The sequence below is a fragment of the Pleurodeles waltl genome, chromosome 2_2 (genome assembly GCF_031143425.1).
Source record: "Pleurodeles waltl isolate 20211129_DDA chromosome 2_2, aPleWal1.hap1.20221129, whole genome shotgun sequence".
NCBI lineage: Eukaryota > Metazoa > Chordata > Amphibia > Caudata > Salamandridae > Pleurodeles > Pleurodeles waltl.
This window is the reverse complement of record NC_090439.1, coordinates 224,517,613-224,535,646: the sequence shown is the minus strand read 5'-3', so window position 1 is coordinate 224,535,646 and position 18,034 is coordinate 224,517,613. Positions and strand designations below refer to the sequence as shown.

Below are 18,034 nucleotides of genomic sequence, written 5' to 3'. Positions count from 1 at the left end.
ACATTCTTACAAGCTGAGTGTTTGAAAATGTGTTGGAGATCAGTGCTACTGCACAGTGCCCCTAAAGTTGCAAAATAGTTTAAAACAAAAGCACATGTAAAACAAGTACCTTGTTTATAAATGATGACTAAATGTATAGTTGACAAATAGTCAATTACAATTTTTGGCCATTTGTTGCAGAGTAATCCTATAGTTATCTTGAAATTAATGTTGTGACCTGTTTTGTATTTGTTATAGAACAGCGCCTTCACAATGACATGGAGAGTATGATGCACCCTTCTCTGGTCATATTAGGAGGTCACCTCGACATGCTGTGTCGATCAAAAAGTGGTTAATTGCAGGTCAGAAAGCTACGGAGAACCAGTGTGGGGTCCTATGGGTTTTGAAAACAATTAACAATTGCACAGGATGGAAAATTAATCCAGTGAAACAGCTGTCTGCAGAATTACTAACTGATGTTTTGGTTTCTAGGTCAAAAGACCTCCACAATACTCCATAAGATAACAAAACAATTATTGTATATGTGCCTTGGGAATTCATCTCAATGCACTCTTGAAGTAATTAGGATATCATGTAACTATGTAGGGTAACATATCTCCAAAGCCGGTCATGAAAAATTGATATTTTATATCTAAAGTCTAATATGGAGGTTTCATTTTACAAAGAATTGTTCAACATTATCAGGCCGGTATTCCAAAGGAAAGAAGTCATAGAGAACTGCCTCCCATAACCTCAGCGCAGGCAGGAGCTAGAAGCCAAACCCCACACAGTACGCAATAAAGTAGTTAAAACGTGTTACAAAACCCTTGCTGCTGGCTGTTCACCAAATACATTGTTGCTGTCCTCCGACACTTTAGACGAAGCCTACATGTTTAATAGATATGCTGTTCTGAAAAGCAGATAGTGCTAAACCGTCTGAGACTGGAAAGTAAATACATCAAAGCTGTCTCGTTTCATTTTATGAAAACAAATGCAGTTGTCATACGCAAACTGGTCTTTGAAGCAGCAGTTGCAGTCATGATACAGTTACAATCTGTGGCTGGCAGACCTCTTATATAGACATGTGATCCTAGGTGATTATTGCAACAGATGAATTGCAGAAAGGTTGGGAACTCATGTATACATCCTCTAATATAGGGGCACTGGATCTTGGAAGGGATACAGCCATTACAAAGTAGTCATTACCCCACACAACCATTTCCACAGAACAATTACAACTCATGCATTTACCACGAATATACCACTCATGCTTTACATCAATTTTTGTTGTAAATGCTTGACTGGTAAAGGCATATGCGTGGTAAAGGTTTTAAAGGTATATATATATATATTTGTAAAATAAAATTTAAAGGCATGAATTTTAAAAGTGTATGCGTGGTAAAGGTTTTGCAGATAAGTACAGGTGAGTATTAAGGCCCTCCTTACGAGTGTGGCGGTCTCAAGACTCCAATACTTATGATGGTGGTCGGACTGCCGCAGACAGGGCGAGCTGACCACCCTATTATGACCATGGCAGATGGGCCACAGTTCGTCTGCCGGCACTGCCAGGTTGCTGCCTGTCGACTGACTGGTGGTCGCAATCCGCCAGGGCATTGCTGCCCTGGGGATTACAAGTCCCCTTTCCGCCAGCCTTTGCATGCCAAGGCTGGCAGAAAGGGGGTGATGGGGACCCCATGGGGCCCCTGTACTGCCCATGCACTTAGCATGGGCAGTGCAGAGGGCCTCCATGGACAGCCCGTCATGCTTTTTACTGGCCGAATTTCGGGCAGTAAAATGTGCGACGGGTGTTGTCGCACCCGACGCACCACAGCATTGCAGCCGGCTCAATTACAAGCTGGCGTCAGTGTTGTGGTGAGTTTTCCACTGGGCCAGCGGAAAACTCCTATTAGGGTGGCCAGCATACCACCAGCACTGGGACTGGGCTCAAGAAATGGGTGAAGACAGCGGTCTGGATACCTCCCCTGACACTGGTATGCTTTCTCCCCCTACTGTGGCTACTGAGGATAAGGATGTCCTACTCCATGGTGGTGGGGAGAGCAGCGGAGGTCTTAGGTCTCGAGCTACCGTCAGTGGCTGTCAGGACCAATCTCCTGACTGAGGTGCTTCAGCCTGGGTCTTCCACATCAGAACCCCTTTTGCACTTCAGTGAAGCCCTCACGGATGTCCTGCTGGGGACCTGGTCCCACCCCAACACAGGAGCTCCTGTTAATAGGACAATAGCCTGCTGCCATAGGCCTGCACCTAATGCCATGGCTGTCCTGATCCAACACCCGACCCCCGAGAGCTTGGTCATCCAAGCCTCAACGCCCCATCGCTAGTTCCCTTCTGCTCCTCCTGAAAGGGAATCAAAGAGGCCGCACTACCTTGGGAAGAAGTTGTTTTCTTTCTCCAGCCTGGCATTGTGGTCCGTGAACACAGCATGCCTTTTGGGGCGTTACACCCATCCTTTATGGGACATGGTTGAACAAGTGCTGCCACAGGTCCCGGAGGAGGCCTGGGCCAGGCTGCTACTGATGTGTCAGGAAAACTATTGCCAGCATTGTTAAGTTCTTCCTTCAGCAAAAATTATTCCCCTTTTCCTTGTACTTACCGTGGCTTACCGCGGCTTATGGAACACAACCCTGAAATTAATCGGGAAAAAGAGGACTGTCCAATTAAATTCAAGTTACTGTTGGAAGCATTGTTATGGTTCTCAAGAGATAAGTAGTGCACCATCTCCCCCTCAAGTTTTAGCTACTAAATACAGTGTGGTTTGTGCTCTGGAAAAGGTTGTCATTCTCCCAGAATATAAAGAATTGTCTTCACTGTTTGACCAAGCAGAGGCAGAGAAGCTACCTCCCCACAGATCTATGAATGCAGGATCGAACTCGAGCCAGGCGCTAATTTGCCTTGCATTAAAATCTATGCCCTTACAGAAAAGGATAACAAGTTCCTAAAAGAATACTTGGAAAAATATTTGGCAGGCAATTTTATTCGTCCCTCTCAGAGCCCAATCTGTTCACCTCTTTATTTCGTCCCAAAGAAGAATGAAGAGTTAGGAACTTGTATCGATTTATAGAGCGTTAAATCAAGTTACAGTGAAGAATCGATATCCCCTGCCCTTGATTTCAGTACTGCTAGATCAGGTAGAAGACACAGAAATCTACAGCAACCTAGATCTTCACAGAGCATACCCTTTAATTTGAGTTGCTAAGGGAGACGAATGGAAAATTGCCCTGCGCACCCGGTTTGGTCTATACGAGAACCAAGTGATGCCTTATAGGCTATGTAATGTGCCAGCCGCTTTCCAGCACTTTGTGAATGGTGTTCCGAGAGAGTTTTTAGATCAATTTGTAGTAGTCTACATTGATGATATTTTAATCTTCTCCCAGAATTTGCGAGACCATATAGAGCACGTGAGAGCAGTTCTAAAGAAATTGTTCGAAAATCACCTATATGTGAAGTTGGAAAAATGTGCCTTTCAAGCAAAGGAAGTAGAATACTGGGGATTCGTCTTATTGGAAAATTGAGTTTCCATGGATCCTTCTAAAATTCAAACAATCCTAGATTGGCCTTCTCCTAAAACAGTGAAGGAGGTGCAACGTTTTATTGGCTTTAACAATTACTACTGTCGATTTATAAAAGAGTTTTCTAAAAAGGTGGTCTCCATTACAAAACTTTTGAGAAAAGGAGTACCCTTCCATTGGTCAACTGATGCTGAAGAATCTTTTGAGTTCCACAAAAGAGCTTTTACGACAGCCCGATCCTTCTCCATCCTAATCCTGAGAAGCCATTTTTAGTTGAAGTTGATGTCTCCGACCAAGCGATTGGTGATGTATTGTGTCAGAGGCACAAGGAAACAGGTCAACTTCACCCAGTGGCATTTCGATCCAGGAAATTAACTCCTCTTGAAAGAAATTATCCAACTGCTGACAAAGAGCTATTGGCAGTGAAGGATGCCTTGCAGGAATGGCAGCATTATTTATTAGGGACTCACCATGTAGTCACTGTGTTCACCGATCATTAAAAACTTCAGTTTTTAAAGTCTGCTAAGACATTAACTCCAACGCAATTGAGATGGTCCTTGTACTTTGCAGATTTTAATTTTACCATTATCCTATCGACCTGGTTCTGCCAATGGCAAGGCAGATGTGTTATCAAGAATGAATAATATACCTGGAGCCAGAGAAGCTGAAAAGATTCCAATTATTCCAGCAGACAAATTTGTTTGTACCTTACAATTTTCCGAAATAAAAAGGAAGGTTCAAGAATCTACGTCTGACCAAGAATTTCAGATTGGGCCAACAAAAAAGAAGGAAGAAGGGATTTAGAAAATCCTCCTTTTGTTGAAAATGCTTTATATTTGCCAATTGGTGAGTTGCAAGAACTAGCGCCACAAGCATGTTATGACTATCCTTTAGCTGGCCATAAAGGAATTTTGAAGACTACAGAATGAATTAAGAGGTATTTCTGGAGGCCTGCCACGATCCTTCACATAAGACAATGCATTCAAACCTGTGATAAATGCATTCGGGGAAAGGCAACACGATTAGCTCCTGAAGCTGAGCTTCAACCTATTCCCTTTGCACCATATCCCTGGCACACCATTACTATGGATTTGATTGTAGATTTACCTTCAAGTCAATGTTTTGACACAATCCGAGTTTTGTAGACACCTTCTCTATAATGAGTCATTTCATACCTCTGAAGAAGGTTCCTAGAGACTCTGTAAGCACAGTTATTTTCACAGCACATAGTGGTTGTAATCTCAGATCGAGGTCTCCAATGTGTCTCCCATTTCTGGAGAGCCTTTATGAAACAACTTGGAATAGACTCAAGTTATTCTACCAGTTATCATCCGGAAATGGATGGACAAAAAATAAAGAGTTAACCAGGAGATAGAGCAGTACCTATGCTTATATCTTCTGGACCCAGATAAAAAATGTGGCCAGGTTTCATTTGGACAGCAGAAATCGCATACAATGCTATTCATGCCTCCACTGGTTATTCTCCTTTCTATTTGAATTCTGGTAGGCACCGAAACATTATTTAAGGAAGGTCGGGAGGCTCGGTCCCAGCTGCAAATGAAGTCAGTAAGAAAATTCAAAAGACCTACCAATCTGCTAGAGAACACTTGACCAAGGCAAAGGTCTCTTACAAGAAACATACTACAGAGAACCTTGCAAACCTCTGACTCCTGGAGAAAAGAAGATATTCAGTTAACATTGCTCTCTTAGAGAGAGGCTAGTCTCCCAAAAGATCCAGGTTAGGAGAACAATAGAATTGGGTGAATGTGAAGCGCTGAACAGTTGAATGCACAGTAGGAATGTAGTTATCTATGCTCTTATCACCCAACTGCAGGTCCTTCCTTTAAAGAAATCCCAATAAGAAAGGTGCAGGCTATCACATACACACATTAAATATCCTATGTTCAAGTGGGAAACATAGGCTGGAACTGGATCTGGAGGCGTTTTCTCTTTTTCTATTCCCATTCCCCTTCCCCCCTAGTGGATGCAGAGTTCAGATAATCAGTTAAAGGCTGAGCATTTATCTGTTGGAGGGTGTTGGGTAAAAGGCATCTGTTCCTGTGGTAGTTTGATTTAATGGGTAATCTTCTGACATGATGGGAGAGATGCAGCCAAGTTCACAATCGGATGTGAGCTGGATACGACCGACTCTCTGAGCAGATCGGTTGATTAGACGGTGGCCCTAAGGGGATGTCCAATCTACTCTGATGGACATGCCCTTTGATGGTACCCGTCTCTTCGGGTACAAAGCAGACTCTGCACTCGAGCGCTTTAAGGAGTCCTGAGCTATGGCCCCTTGGCCTTACTGCTTCGTAGTCTGGCATTTCCCCACTAAGGACTAGTCAGCAGTAAGATTCGGCATCACATGCCCTGCAGGATCACCATCATGTCAGACAGTTGGGTTTTGCAAACAGTCTGAAGGGGCTACTCCCCCCCCGAGTCTACTCCCCCGCCATGCCACCATCCTTCGATCGAATGATGGAGGATCACCTGGCACTTCTCTGCTAGAAGGTTGAGGCTCTGTTGGCCATGTGTCAGAAGTAGGTCTAGGTTGTTATTCCCACTACTTTTTGGTGCCCAAAAAGCACTAGGGCCTCTGCCCTATCCTCTGCCTCCGGACCCTCAGTCTCTTCCTCAGGAAGGAGAAGTTAAAAATGCTCACTCTGGCTAAAGTTTTATCAGCCCTGGACCCAGGAGACTGGATGGTAGCATTGGACTTGCAGGATGCTTATTTCCATATTCCCGTTCTGCCTGCCCATACTAGGTCACAAGCATTTTCAGTTCACTGTGCTCGCCTTTGGCCTTACCAGCGCCCCTTGGGTGTTCACCAAAGTAATGGCGGTGGTCACAGCTCATCTGCGCAGGTTAGGGGCTTCAGTCTTCCTCTACCTCGACGACTGGCTGTTGAAGGTGGGCTCGTCCCCGGCTATCATTGCATTTGCTGGGATTCACTGTAAATGTGGCAGTTACGCCAAGGTCACACCTGATCCCCTTTCAGACTCTCCCTTTCCTCTGAGCTGTTCTGGACAGTGCAGTTTGAGGCCTATACTCATGAGCAGCAAGTTCAGGATATTCAGGCTATGTTACCGATGTTTCAGTCTCTGTTCTGTATTTCGTTGGGAATGACTGAGGCTGCTGGGCCTCATGGCCTCCTGCATCCTTCTGGTGGCGCATGCCTGATGGCATATGCAGGCTCTGCTGTGGGACTTGAAGTTCCAGTGGGTGCAGCATCAGAGGGAATCTCTGCGACACGGTCCAGATCTCGGAGGGGACTGCGCAAGATCTGCAGTGGTGACTTTTGAACCACAATTGGCTCAGAGGCAGATCCCTCTCCCTTCCCTAACCAGATGCAGCTGTAGTGACAGATGATTCACTTCTGGGATGAGGCAGAGATCAGAGGCGTCTGGTCCCCACCGGATTCCAAGCACAATATCAACCTTTCGGAGCTCAGGGCAATCAGACTAGCATTGAAAGCATTCCTTCCCACTCTGATAGGGAAAGTGGTGCAGGTGTTCATGAACAACACCACTGCCATATGGTTCTGGAACAAACAGGGCGGGGTGGGGTCGTGGACCTTTTGTCAGGAGGCTCTCTGCCTCTGTACATGGCTGGAACATCAGGGCATATCCCTGGTGGTTCTCCATCTGTTGGACTTCTGAACGTCCGAGCGGACAAACTCAGCCATCAATGTGTGGTCGATCACGAATGGCGTCTCCATCCAGACGTGGCGCAAGGTCTCTTTCAGCAGTGGGGAGAGCCTTGGTTAGATCTGTTCGCCCCTGCAGAGAACATGCAATGTCAGCTGTTTTGCGCATTGGAGTTTCCAAGATGGCACTTGCTTGGTGGCGTTTTTAGTCTTGAGTGAAACTCAGGCCTTCTTTATGCCTTTCCGCCAATACCACTTCTGCCCAGAGTTCTGAAAAAGATCAACAACAACCAGACTCAAGCCATTCTTGATTCTCTGGACTGGACAAGATGAGTATGGTATCCAGAGCTCTTGAACATGGCCATCAATCCTCCTGTCAGACTGCCCCGTCAGGAGGCTCTTCTGTCTTAGCAGCGGGGGACAGTTCTCCACCCGAACCTTTCCAGTTTCTGCTGTCTTGTGTGGAGAATAAGCGACGGCAGTTGACAGCTTTTGACCTTCTGCCCAAAGTCTGTAACGGTATCTTGCCAGCTAGGCGCCCCCCCACCAAAACAGTTTACCTGTCATGGGAACACATTTGGCATGGTGTACCAACAAGTCTGTTGATGCACTCTCTTCCCCTCTTTCTGAGGTTCTTTTGTTTGTTATTTATTTGGCCCAGCATGGTTTTGCTCTGGGCACCCTAAAGGGTTATTTGTATGAAATCTGGCCTTTCTTCCAATTGCCTTACCCAACTCTCCCTGTTTAAATCTCCCATTGTTGGTCAGTTTCTTAAGGGCCTTACCCATCTCTTTCCTCCTTCCCTGTTCATAATGCCCCAATGGAATTTGTAGTTCATTCTTATCTATCTAATGTGTGGTCCCTTTGAGATGCTTCACAACTGCCCACTTCACCTACTTACTTAGAAAACGATTTTCCTTGTAGCTATCACCTCTGTGCACAGAGTGAGTCTTACTTAAGCCACCTTTCATCTCCAGCCACCCTGGCAAGGTGGTGCTTTATACTAGAGATTATTTTCTGCCCATAGTGGTCACTCCATTTCATGTTGGCCAATCAATCACCTTGCCTACTTTTTACGTGCCCCCACATCCTAAGGAAGAGGAGACTCCACCATCTGGACCTAAAAAGAGTATTGATGTTCTGTCTTGATCATACAAAAGAGTTCTGGGTAGACGATAAACTCTTTGTGGGCTATGTGGGTGCGAAGAAAGGTCGGGCAGTGCAGAAGAGAACTCTCTCTTGATTGGTGGTTCTCTGCATTAAAATGTGCAAGGCTTTGGCTAAGAAGCAACCCCAGGGGGCTAGCATGCTCATTCTACTAGAGCAACAGCTGCAAACACAGAGATGACATGCAGAGTTCCAGTCCTGGACATCTGCCAGGCCGCACAGTGGGAGTCCTTGCACTCATTTACTACACACTAGTGCCTGGACAGTCAGGTCTGCAGGGACTTGCCTTTCAGAGCCCTGATTTATAGGGACAGGGACTTGCCTTTCAGGGCCCTAGTTCTGGCGCACCATGGTCGTTGTTCTTCATGCTTGGCTCCGCGCTACTGGTGTGGAAAGTCGTGAAAAGAAACTGACGTCAGCGCGCCGGGGTGGTGCCTATATATGACCCGTGACGTTGTATATGGCAACCTTGACACCAATGACAGATGCAGAGTCAACCGACTCCACCTAACGGCGTGCAAGGGTACTGCTACAAAGAAAAATGTCCGGATCCAGACTGGCACCTGGGGGAAATTCTAAGGTAACAAATCTGCAACTAGAATATGTCTCTACCAGATCATTTGTTACAGAAGGTTAGGTTTTATGGTGGGTATGGTTTTTTGGGTGGTAAGGGCATTTTTAGGGTTTAGGGTGTATATGGGTTTTTGGGCAGTAAGGGCATTTTTAGGTTTTAGAGTGGCTATGGGTCTTGGGTGGTAAGGTTTTTTTAGGTTATAGGGTGGTAAGGGATTTTTAGGGTTTACGGTGGGTATTTTTTTTGCGTGGTAAGGGTATTTTTAGGTTTTAGTGTGGGTTTCTTGGTGGCATGGGGTGTTTAGGGTGGGTATGGGTTTTAAGGTGGTAAGGGTATTTTTAGGTTTTTAGGGTGGGTAGGGTATTTGGGTGGCAAGGTGACGCATATGCCTTTACCAACCATGCCTTTACAGTAAAATGTTCTTGGAAAGGGCATATGTGTGGTAAAAACTGTTGATGTAAATGAATTTGTGGGACTGACCATCTGTTGTATTGACCATGTGGTAAATGCATGTGTGGTTCCGTCATACATCCACCTTGGAAAGGCTGCAATTAGAAGTCAAGGATTTGCTTTGACACTGGCAGCAGTCCAGAAATCACTTTCACATAAGGTGGTCTTTCAGGAGGCTGGTAAAGTATATGGTGTACACCTATAAGTAAGGCAACCCTGTACTGAGTCCAGGCAACCCTTAGTGATAGTATAGGCGGCTCTAGATAACTAGAGCTCTCATAGGAGTAGCTGTGAAGAGCAGCTAAGGCTTATCCATGAGTGTGTAAAGCGGATGCAAACACCACACAGGTCAGACCGTGATGTACACATAGAAAAGGACCACACCAGTGTTAAAAAATATGTTATATTTATTGTAACACACACTCTAGAACTAACTTTGGTATATCGCCTAACCGGAGATATAGACATGCAAAAATATACTTAGCAACAGGTAAGTAAAGACATAAAATAACATGGGCCCCTATGGGGTCCAAACCATGTACGAAATTTTTTTTATGTGAAAATCACTCACACTACTGCCCAAGAACCCTTAAGACTGGGGAAGTACTAAAACCCCAGCTGTAAGTAGGTAGGATTCCCCAGGCGCCCGTGTGCAGAGTAGTAATCTCAGGTCAGTGTCCATAAGCTAACATGGAGTTGCAGTTGGAGTTTTTGGGTTTTAGAACCCTTCTCAGAGGACCACAAGGAAACCTGTTGGGACAAGGGAGGTTGGATAGTGCCCCGGCCTGTGGATACCCAGAACCGTGGAGTACCTACACCAGGTGGCCAACGTAAATAGTGGTGACTTTGTGTCAGAACCTCTTGTTGAAGTCCATGGGGACCTCAGTCGTCCAGCTGCTGCCATGACCTGTGGACCAGGTTGGTGGAACCCAGGTGTGGATTACTGAAGAAGAGGACCTAAGGAAAGAGGGGACAGACTCCAGACCACCGGGAGGTACCCAGACAGTGCAGGAGGGCAATACCCACCCTTCTCTGTGATGCTTTCCAGTAGGATGGTGGACTAAGAAGTGCAGCTTTGGAGTCCAGGTGATGTTGGAAGATCTCATGAGTCGTTCGCAAGCTGAACCATGTCGGTCGTCGAAATGTGCAGAGGAGTCAGTGGTCAGCAGGGCCACCAGCAAGCTTTGGCAAATGCAGGGAAGTGTTGCATAGAGTTTGCAGGATTTGTGGGGACCAGCAGGGTCCAGGTGACCCAAGCTGGGCAGGTAGGTCAGGGCCAGCCCACAGCAAGCAGGAGAGTTGACAGGAACCATTGGAGCCCCCAGCAGGACCCTCTGGCAGCCAGCACAGGGAGGCCTCAGCAGCACAGCAAAGACTGATGCCCACATTGCAGGAGTTGCAGAGAGGACATCGTTCTTGGAGTTGGAGAGTGCTGGAGGCGGGGCTTCTTGGAGATAGGAGGTCTTCGGACTGAAGCGCCAACAAGCCTTGGCAACGAAGAGCAGACATGGTGCAGAGGGGTTCCAGCCAAGAATCTTCAGTGCGGGACCACAGACTTCCCAGCGGGCAAGGAATATAGGTTAGACCTCTGGGAAGCCACAGAACCACCACCTGTGTTGTTGAGCCTTGAAGAGTCTGTGGGACAGCAGGATGCACAGACTGGGTGTTGTCATTGAGGTGCCTGCGGATGCACGGAAGTGACTTCTTCACTCCAAGGGAGATTCCTTGTTGCTTTCCTAAGTGCAGGCAGACTCCCAGTGATTCTGGAGGATGCACGGCCATAGGCTGGCAGAAGTCTTTGCAGAACTTGGGAACAAAGTTGCAGTAGTAGCCCTCCTACTGGTTACAGTTTTGTTATTGGTTCCAGCGAAGAACAGCATTGATTCCGTTGCCAGTTTGTAGAAGTGTTTTGCAGAGGAGACTTGGAGACAGTTCCTTAAGTCTTGGAGATGAATCTAGGGTCCCACCCTCAGGGGATCCTTTATGTAACCTAGGAAGAGGGTTGGACACGTACTGCAGTCACCCACCTATGAAATGGAGTCAGGGACATCACCCAGCTGGACTAACCAGTCAGATACTCAGAGGGGCCTCTGTTCATGCTATGTCCAAGATAGTAGAATCAAGCGGCCACCCAGCAGAGCTCTGTGCACCTCCCTAGGGGATGAACTGGACAAGGGGGGTTGTCACTCACCTGGCCTCTGTGTTGTTTTGTGTCCGTGGAGGAACCGGGGGTTCCTGCACTGGTGCAAACCGGTTTATGCAAGGAGGACACCAAATGGGCCCTTCAAAGCTGCGTGGTGGCGCTCTGAGGCCAGCTCAGAGACATCTTTAGAAATAGAAGAGGTGGTCACACCTCTGTCTTACAGGAAATCCTTTGTTCTGCCTTCCTCTGCCCGAGTTAAGCTCAGCACAGGGAGGCAGAACAGTGTCGGGGGGCAGCAGCAGCATGGGCTGGCATGCAGGCTTTTCAGGGCTGTACGGGCAGACTTTGGGGGATCCCTTAGAGAACCCCCCAGAGTACATGGTATCATGCAACTAGCATCTTTGATACCAAACGCGCCTATGTTAGGTGAAACCATTATGTAGTTGGACAACTTCTGTTGACCAGTGTCCACTGCATACCTTAAGATGACTTCCCCACACTTATAAAATCCAAGAAATTTAGTCTAGGGTTTGTAGGGGCACCTCTGCTCAAGCAGGGATGCCTTCACACTTAGAACTATGCAACCTGCCCTTGGTTTGAAGGAACTACCTTAGGGGTGTCTTTACAGGGTCAGAGTTCAGTGATCATGATATAGGGCAATTCTTATATCTGGAGTGAAAGGTGCATGCACCATTCCACATAGGCTGCAATGGCAGGCCTGTAGTCAGTTTGCATGGGCCCTCATAGGTGGCACAATACATGCTGCAGCCCATGGGGTTGGCCCTGGTTAACCAATGCCCTGGGTACCTAAGTACCATATACTAGGGATCTACATGGGTGCACCAGGATGCCAATTGTGAGGGGTAAAAGTTACCATACAACTAAATTTAAGTGCAAGAGCAATGACACTGGGGTCCTGGTTAGCAGGATCCCAATGTACTACAGTCTAAACACACTGACACTAGACAAAAAGTGGGGAGTAAGTACGCCAGAAAGATGCTACTATTCTACAGCCTTGGGTTGCACTGTGAATATGAAAACAATGTATTTATTATTACTTAAAGAAACAAGGGGGAGCACAATCTCCTGCTGTCAACAATGGATCAATAAATTGTATCACTGAGCTCTAACGAGAAGTTTATACCTCCTGCCAGAACCAGTGAAAGAGCCAGAAACCGACCGGCTGAACAGTTTACCCGAGATTTGGAGTGATTAGAGAAGAAAGTATCATTGGGCTGATTCACTGTGCCATGCAATCATAAATATAGCCTACAATGGAATCTGTTATGTCGTGGATTGTGGGCTCATGCATGATGTCGTCATTAGTCATTTGAGTCCTGTCTAAGTCGAAACAATAAGACTTTGAGAAGAAAAAGGAAAAAGCATTTCTAACCTAATACTACGTAGCAGAGAAGTGTGCGTAGCACATGAGATGTTTAGAAAACAAGGGTTATATCCACTCAGCTTTTTCAAAGATCAGATCAGTTATAACTGTTAAATATGACTGAGAAAGGTGCTAACGGAAGATTAATGTCTATTCTTGGATGGTAGAAACTATATGTTTGCACCCATTATCTGGCATTGCTTTCCTTAATTTTCTAATAGGGCTTGGCGGCACTTGTAAAATTTCAGCGTTCACGTCGTCTGTTGGGGGTCTGCTATATTGTTGTCAAGGTAATTTACTATCTGCTTTTTCAGTGAGTGTTTTGCAGTTGCACATTTTGTCTAAAAACTGACTTTTTTTCAAAATTATTTTCTCAAGGTGTCTTTATTGGTTGTGGTGGAAATCGGTGTATTCCCTCTCATTTGTGGCTGGTGGTTGGACATATGTTCCTTGGTAAGAAACCTTTTTCCTTCTCTATTCTTTTATTTGGCATGTAATCAAACATCTGTTTATCGATCCACAGCATCGTTTATTTCTACTCGTAAGGTTCATTAATTCGCCATCTCAGGATCTTCACCAATATTTATAAATGCTAGGTTATTCTTACAGGTATAGTCGAATCCCAGGTCACTTTTTAGAAAATATATTTACGGCTAAAGAAGGAATGATAAAACATAGAAACCACTTTTTTGTTTACTTTGAGGTGCTAATCAGATGCTGCACAGATAAAAAATAACTCATCACTTAAGGATGCCTTGTGCCAGAAAAGTCCTTCAGTTCAGTTTTCTATTCGACTAGAGAGGGCCACCTAACACTTGAGACATGCTATGAATTGGACAAATGTAAGCATTTCAAGATTGTCATCAGAACATTGAATGAAGGAGAAGGCGGTCTTCTGCTGTCATAAATGAGTCTACCATATCAAAAACCAGGCATTTCTTCTGACATTGCCTACTTGAATCACCTGCTGTAGCTATTAAAGAAAGTGAGAGCAGTATAAAAGTCCATTTGGACCCCATTTGGGGGGAGAGAGTCTAATTTCTGACAGGTTTGGTGATACGTCATTAATGTCTGGGAGCTGGACATAGAAAAAAAAAAAGTAAATATTTGTATAACATTATTTATGAATTAATTAGCATTCATAGAAACACACCAGAACTTCTTTCTTTATAAACCAATTACACAGCATGACAGAACTCTTAAGTTGCACATTCTTTACTTTCTAGTAGGTGTGGCAAGCAGTAGTTTTTACACATTGAATAGGTTTCAGGTAGCTAATTCTGAGGCCCTAAATTTTTCATAATGAAAAAGAGGAGAGAACAGGGGGTCCTCCTGTTCATCCATCAGCCTCTTCCACTCCGCCAGTATCAATTACATAGGCTAAATCTCACTCTGTGGAGCCCGATGATCACTGAAGAGCTGTAAATCCAACAGCAGGGGTTGGGCCATTGCGCCCTCTGTTAAAATTAGGAAAATTCATACTTGGGGAGCTCCAGAAAAATGCTTTTTGAGCCTGATAAACGAGATAGTATTTCTCTAATTCTGATGTATACATCTGACCCCAGATTCCTCACCTTTAGGATCTCCTCAGATGCAAAACTAGATCCAGAGAAATTCTCCAGCATGGCTATGGTACATTGGCTGGTGGTGCCGTGTGACTCCGCAATGACTCCATACTGCCCCAAAAGTGGCAGAACGTTGCCACGTTTAAGCACCACCATTGTGTGTGATATCCGTTCCCTTCTTTCTATGCCTTTTGACGGAGCTGCTGATCTGGAGCTCTGCTCCCATCTTATTCATTCTTCCTACAATTCCGAAAAACATTTTGCAGTGAAATAGAGAAAGTTGTTCTTACCAAAAACAGCAGGATTCAAACAGTGCCAAGACTGCAGGAAGCAGATGTTGTAGGAAGTTGGCTCTGTATGTACTATTTCAAAGTAAGAAATAGCATGCACAGAGTCCAAGGGTTCCCCTTAGAGGTAAGATAGTGTCAAAAAGCGATAATTCTAATGCTCTAGTTTGTGGTAGTGTGGTCGAGCAGTAGGCTTATCAGAGGGTAGTGTTAAGCATTTGTTGTACACACACAGGCAATAAATGAGGAACACACACTCAGAGACAATTCCAGGTCAATAGGTTTTTGTATAGAAAAATATATTTTCTTAATTTATTTTAAGAACCACAGGTTCAAGATTTACAAGTAATACTTCAATTGAAAGGTATTTCACTTAGGTAACTTAGGAACTTTGAACCAGCCAAATAGCATGTACAGTTTTCACAAAAATGGCAATAAGCTATTTTAAAACTAGGCAGTCCAAATTTCAACAGTTCCTGGGGGAGGTAAGTGTTTGTTAGTTTTGCAGGTAAGTAAACCACCTACAGGGTTCAAAGTTGGGTCCAAGGTAGCCCACCGTTGGGGGTTCAGAGCAACCCTAAAGTTACCACACCAACAGATCCGGGCGGTCAGTTGCAGAGGTCAAAGTGGTGCCCAAAACGCATAGGCTTCAATGGAGAAGGGGGTGCCCCGGTTCCAGTCTGCCAGCAGGTAGGTACCCGCATCTTCGGAGGGCAGACCGGGGGGTTTTGTAGGGCACCGGGCGGGACACAAGTCAGCACAAAAAGTACACCCTCAGCGGCATGGGGGCAGCCGGGTGCAGAGTGCAAGCAGGCGTCGGGTTTGCAATTGGTTTTAATGGGAGACCCAGGGGTCTCTTCAGCGAAGCAGGCAGGCAAGGGGGGCTCCTCGGGGTAGCCACCACCTGGGCAAGGACCACCTGGGGGTCGCTTCTGCACTGGAGGTCGGATCCTTCAGGTCCTGGGGGCTGCGGGTGCAGTGTCTTTACCAGGCATCGGGTTCTTAGAAGCAGGCAGTCGTGGTTAGGTGGATCCTCTGGATTCCCTCTGCAGGCGTCGCTGGGGGGGCTCAGGTGGGTCAACTCTGGCTACTCACAGTGTCATAGTCGCTGGGGAGTCCTCCCTGTAGTGTTGTTTCTCCGCAGGTCGAGCCGGGGGCGTCGGGTGCAGAGTGCAAAGTCACACGCTTCCGGCGGGAAACTTGGAGTCCTTTTAAAGTTGTTTCTTTGTTGCAAAGTTGTTTCTTCTTTGGAGCAGAGCCGCTGACCTCGGGAGTTCTTGGTCCTTTTAGATGCAGGGTAGTCCTCTGAGGCTTCAGAGGTCGCTGGACCCTGTGGAACGCGTCGCTGTTGCAGTTTTTCTTGAAGTGGGAATACAGGCCGGTAGGGCTGGGGCCAAAGCAGTTGGTGTCTCCGTCTTCTCTGCAGGGCTTCAGGTCAGCAGTATTCGTCTTCAGGTTGCAGGAATCTATCTTGCTAGGTTCTGGAGGCCCCTAAATACTCAATTTAGGGGTGTGTTTAGGTCTGGGGGGTTAGTAGCCGGTGGCTACACCCTCTTTGTGCCTCCTCCCTGAGGGGAGGGGGGCACATCCCTAATCTTATTGGGGGAATAAGTCAGAGTCACCTCAGCTCAGGACACCTTAGGGGTTGTCCTGACTGGCCAGTGACTCCTCCTTGTTTTTCTCATTATCTCCTCCGGCCTTGCTGCCAAAAGTGGGGCCATGGCTGGAGGTGGCGGGCATCTCCACTAGCTGGAGTGCCCTGGGGTGCTGTAACAAAGGGGGTGAGCCTTTGAGGCTCACCGCCAGGTGTTACAGTTCCTGCAGGGGGAGGTGAGAAGCACCTCCACCCAGTACAGGCTTTGTTACTAGCCACAGAGTGACAAAGGCACTCTCCCCATGTGGCCATCAACATGTCTGGTGTGCGGCAGGCTGGTAAAACTAGTCAGCCCACACTGGTAGTCGGGTATGTTTTCAGGGGGCATCTCAAAGATGCCCTCTGGGGTGTATTTCACAATAAAATGTACACTGGCATCAGTGTGCATTTATTGTGCTGAGAAGTTTGATACCAAACTTCCCAGTTTTCAGTGTAGCCATTATGATGCTGTGGAGTTCGTGTATGACAGACTCCCAGACTATATACTCTTATGGCTACCCTGCACTTACAATGTCTAAGGTTTTGCTTAGACACTGTAGGAGCATAGTGCACATGCACCTATGCTCTCACCTATGGTATAGTGCACCCTGCCTTAGGGCTGTAAGGCCTGCTAGAGGTGTGACTTATCAATGCCATAGGCAGTGTGAGGTTGGCATGGCACCCTGAGGGGAGTGCCATGTCGACTTAGTCATTTTCTCCCCACCAGCACACACAATCTGGCAAGCAGTGTGTCTGTGCTGAGTGAGGGGTCCCCAGGGTGGCATGAGACATGCTGCAGCCCTTAGAGACCTTCCCTGGCATCAGGGCCCTTGGTACCAGGGGTACTAGTTACAAGGGATTTACCTGGATGCCAGGGTGTGCCAATTGTGAAAACAAAGGTACAGTTTTAGGGAAAGAACACTGGTGCTGGGGCCTGGTTTGCAGGCCTCAGCACACTTTCAAATCATAACTTGGCATCAGCAAAGGCAAAAAGTCAGGGGGTAACCATGCCAAGGAGGCATTTCCTTACAGATGTCAACATGGCTCTTCACAAGGTATGCCTGTGGTGCTTGTGCTCAGCCCGTGACTGTTATTCATGTCCCAAATGTGCCCTCAGGCACCCTAAGCCGATTTGGGACCAGGAAGCTAACCTCTCTGCTGCTGTTCATAAAAGGTTAAGGTTGAAACAAATGTCCTGCTCACAATCCAGTTCACTTAACTGGTCGCGAGGCCCCTACTATGAAAGGCCTACTTCCCTTTTGTAGTTTTCTGGTAAGTCAAAGTCTAGGCACAAGCGTAAGAAGGCCAAGCAGGACTTGGCCCCACCCGCCACTCAAATGTCTAGCTGCAAGGTATGAGGACGTCATGATAAAGTTCGGACTTTCCTAATTTGTATGGAAATTGAGCCACTCCCACAATTGGTCCCAGCAATCCCCTGAGTTTTCTTGGGCTGTCATCAGGCCTACAACAAATAGCCTTCAAAATGACTGCTCTGCACATTTTTGGTGTGATAGGCTCTCTCTGTTGCGCCTTTGGACCCCATGGAACTCCAAGGTTCTCCAGGTGTTTTTCTGCTAGTGAATCTGCATCTGACACTGTCTTCCCTCTTGGTGCTAGCTACCTGGTCAATACTGACTCTGGCTAGCCTTCCCTACTGACTTTGATTCAACCTGTGCCGA

General features: G+C 46.5%; 1 protein-coding gene across 1 annotated transcript in view; it reads left to right on the top strand.

The window, feature by feature from the left end:
* The window catches only part of MARCHF6 (membrane associated ring-CH-type finger 6), a 1,058,737-nt gene that overhangs the window by 265,691 nt on the left and 775,012 nt on the right, over positions 1-18,034 (top strand). The window contains exons 13-14 of the mRNA XM_069219690.1: positions 13,092-13,160; positions 13,249-13,323. Coding sequence (XP_069075791.1) covers positions 13,092-13,160; positions 13,249-13,323 — 144 coding nt within the window. The remainder of the gene's footprint in view (positions 1-13,091; positions 13,161-13,248; positions 13,324-18,034) is intronic.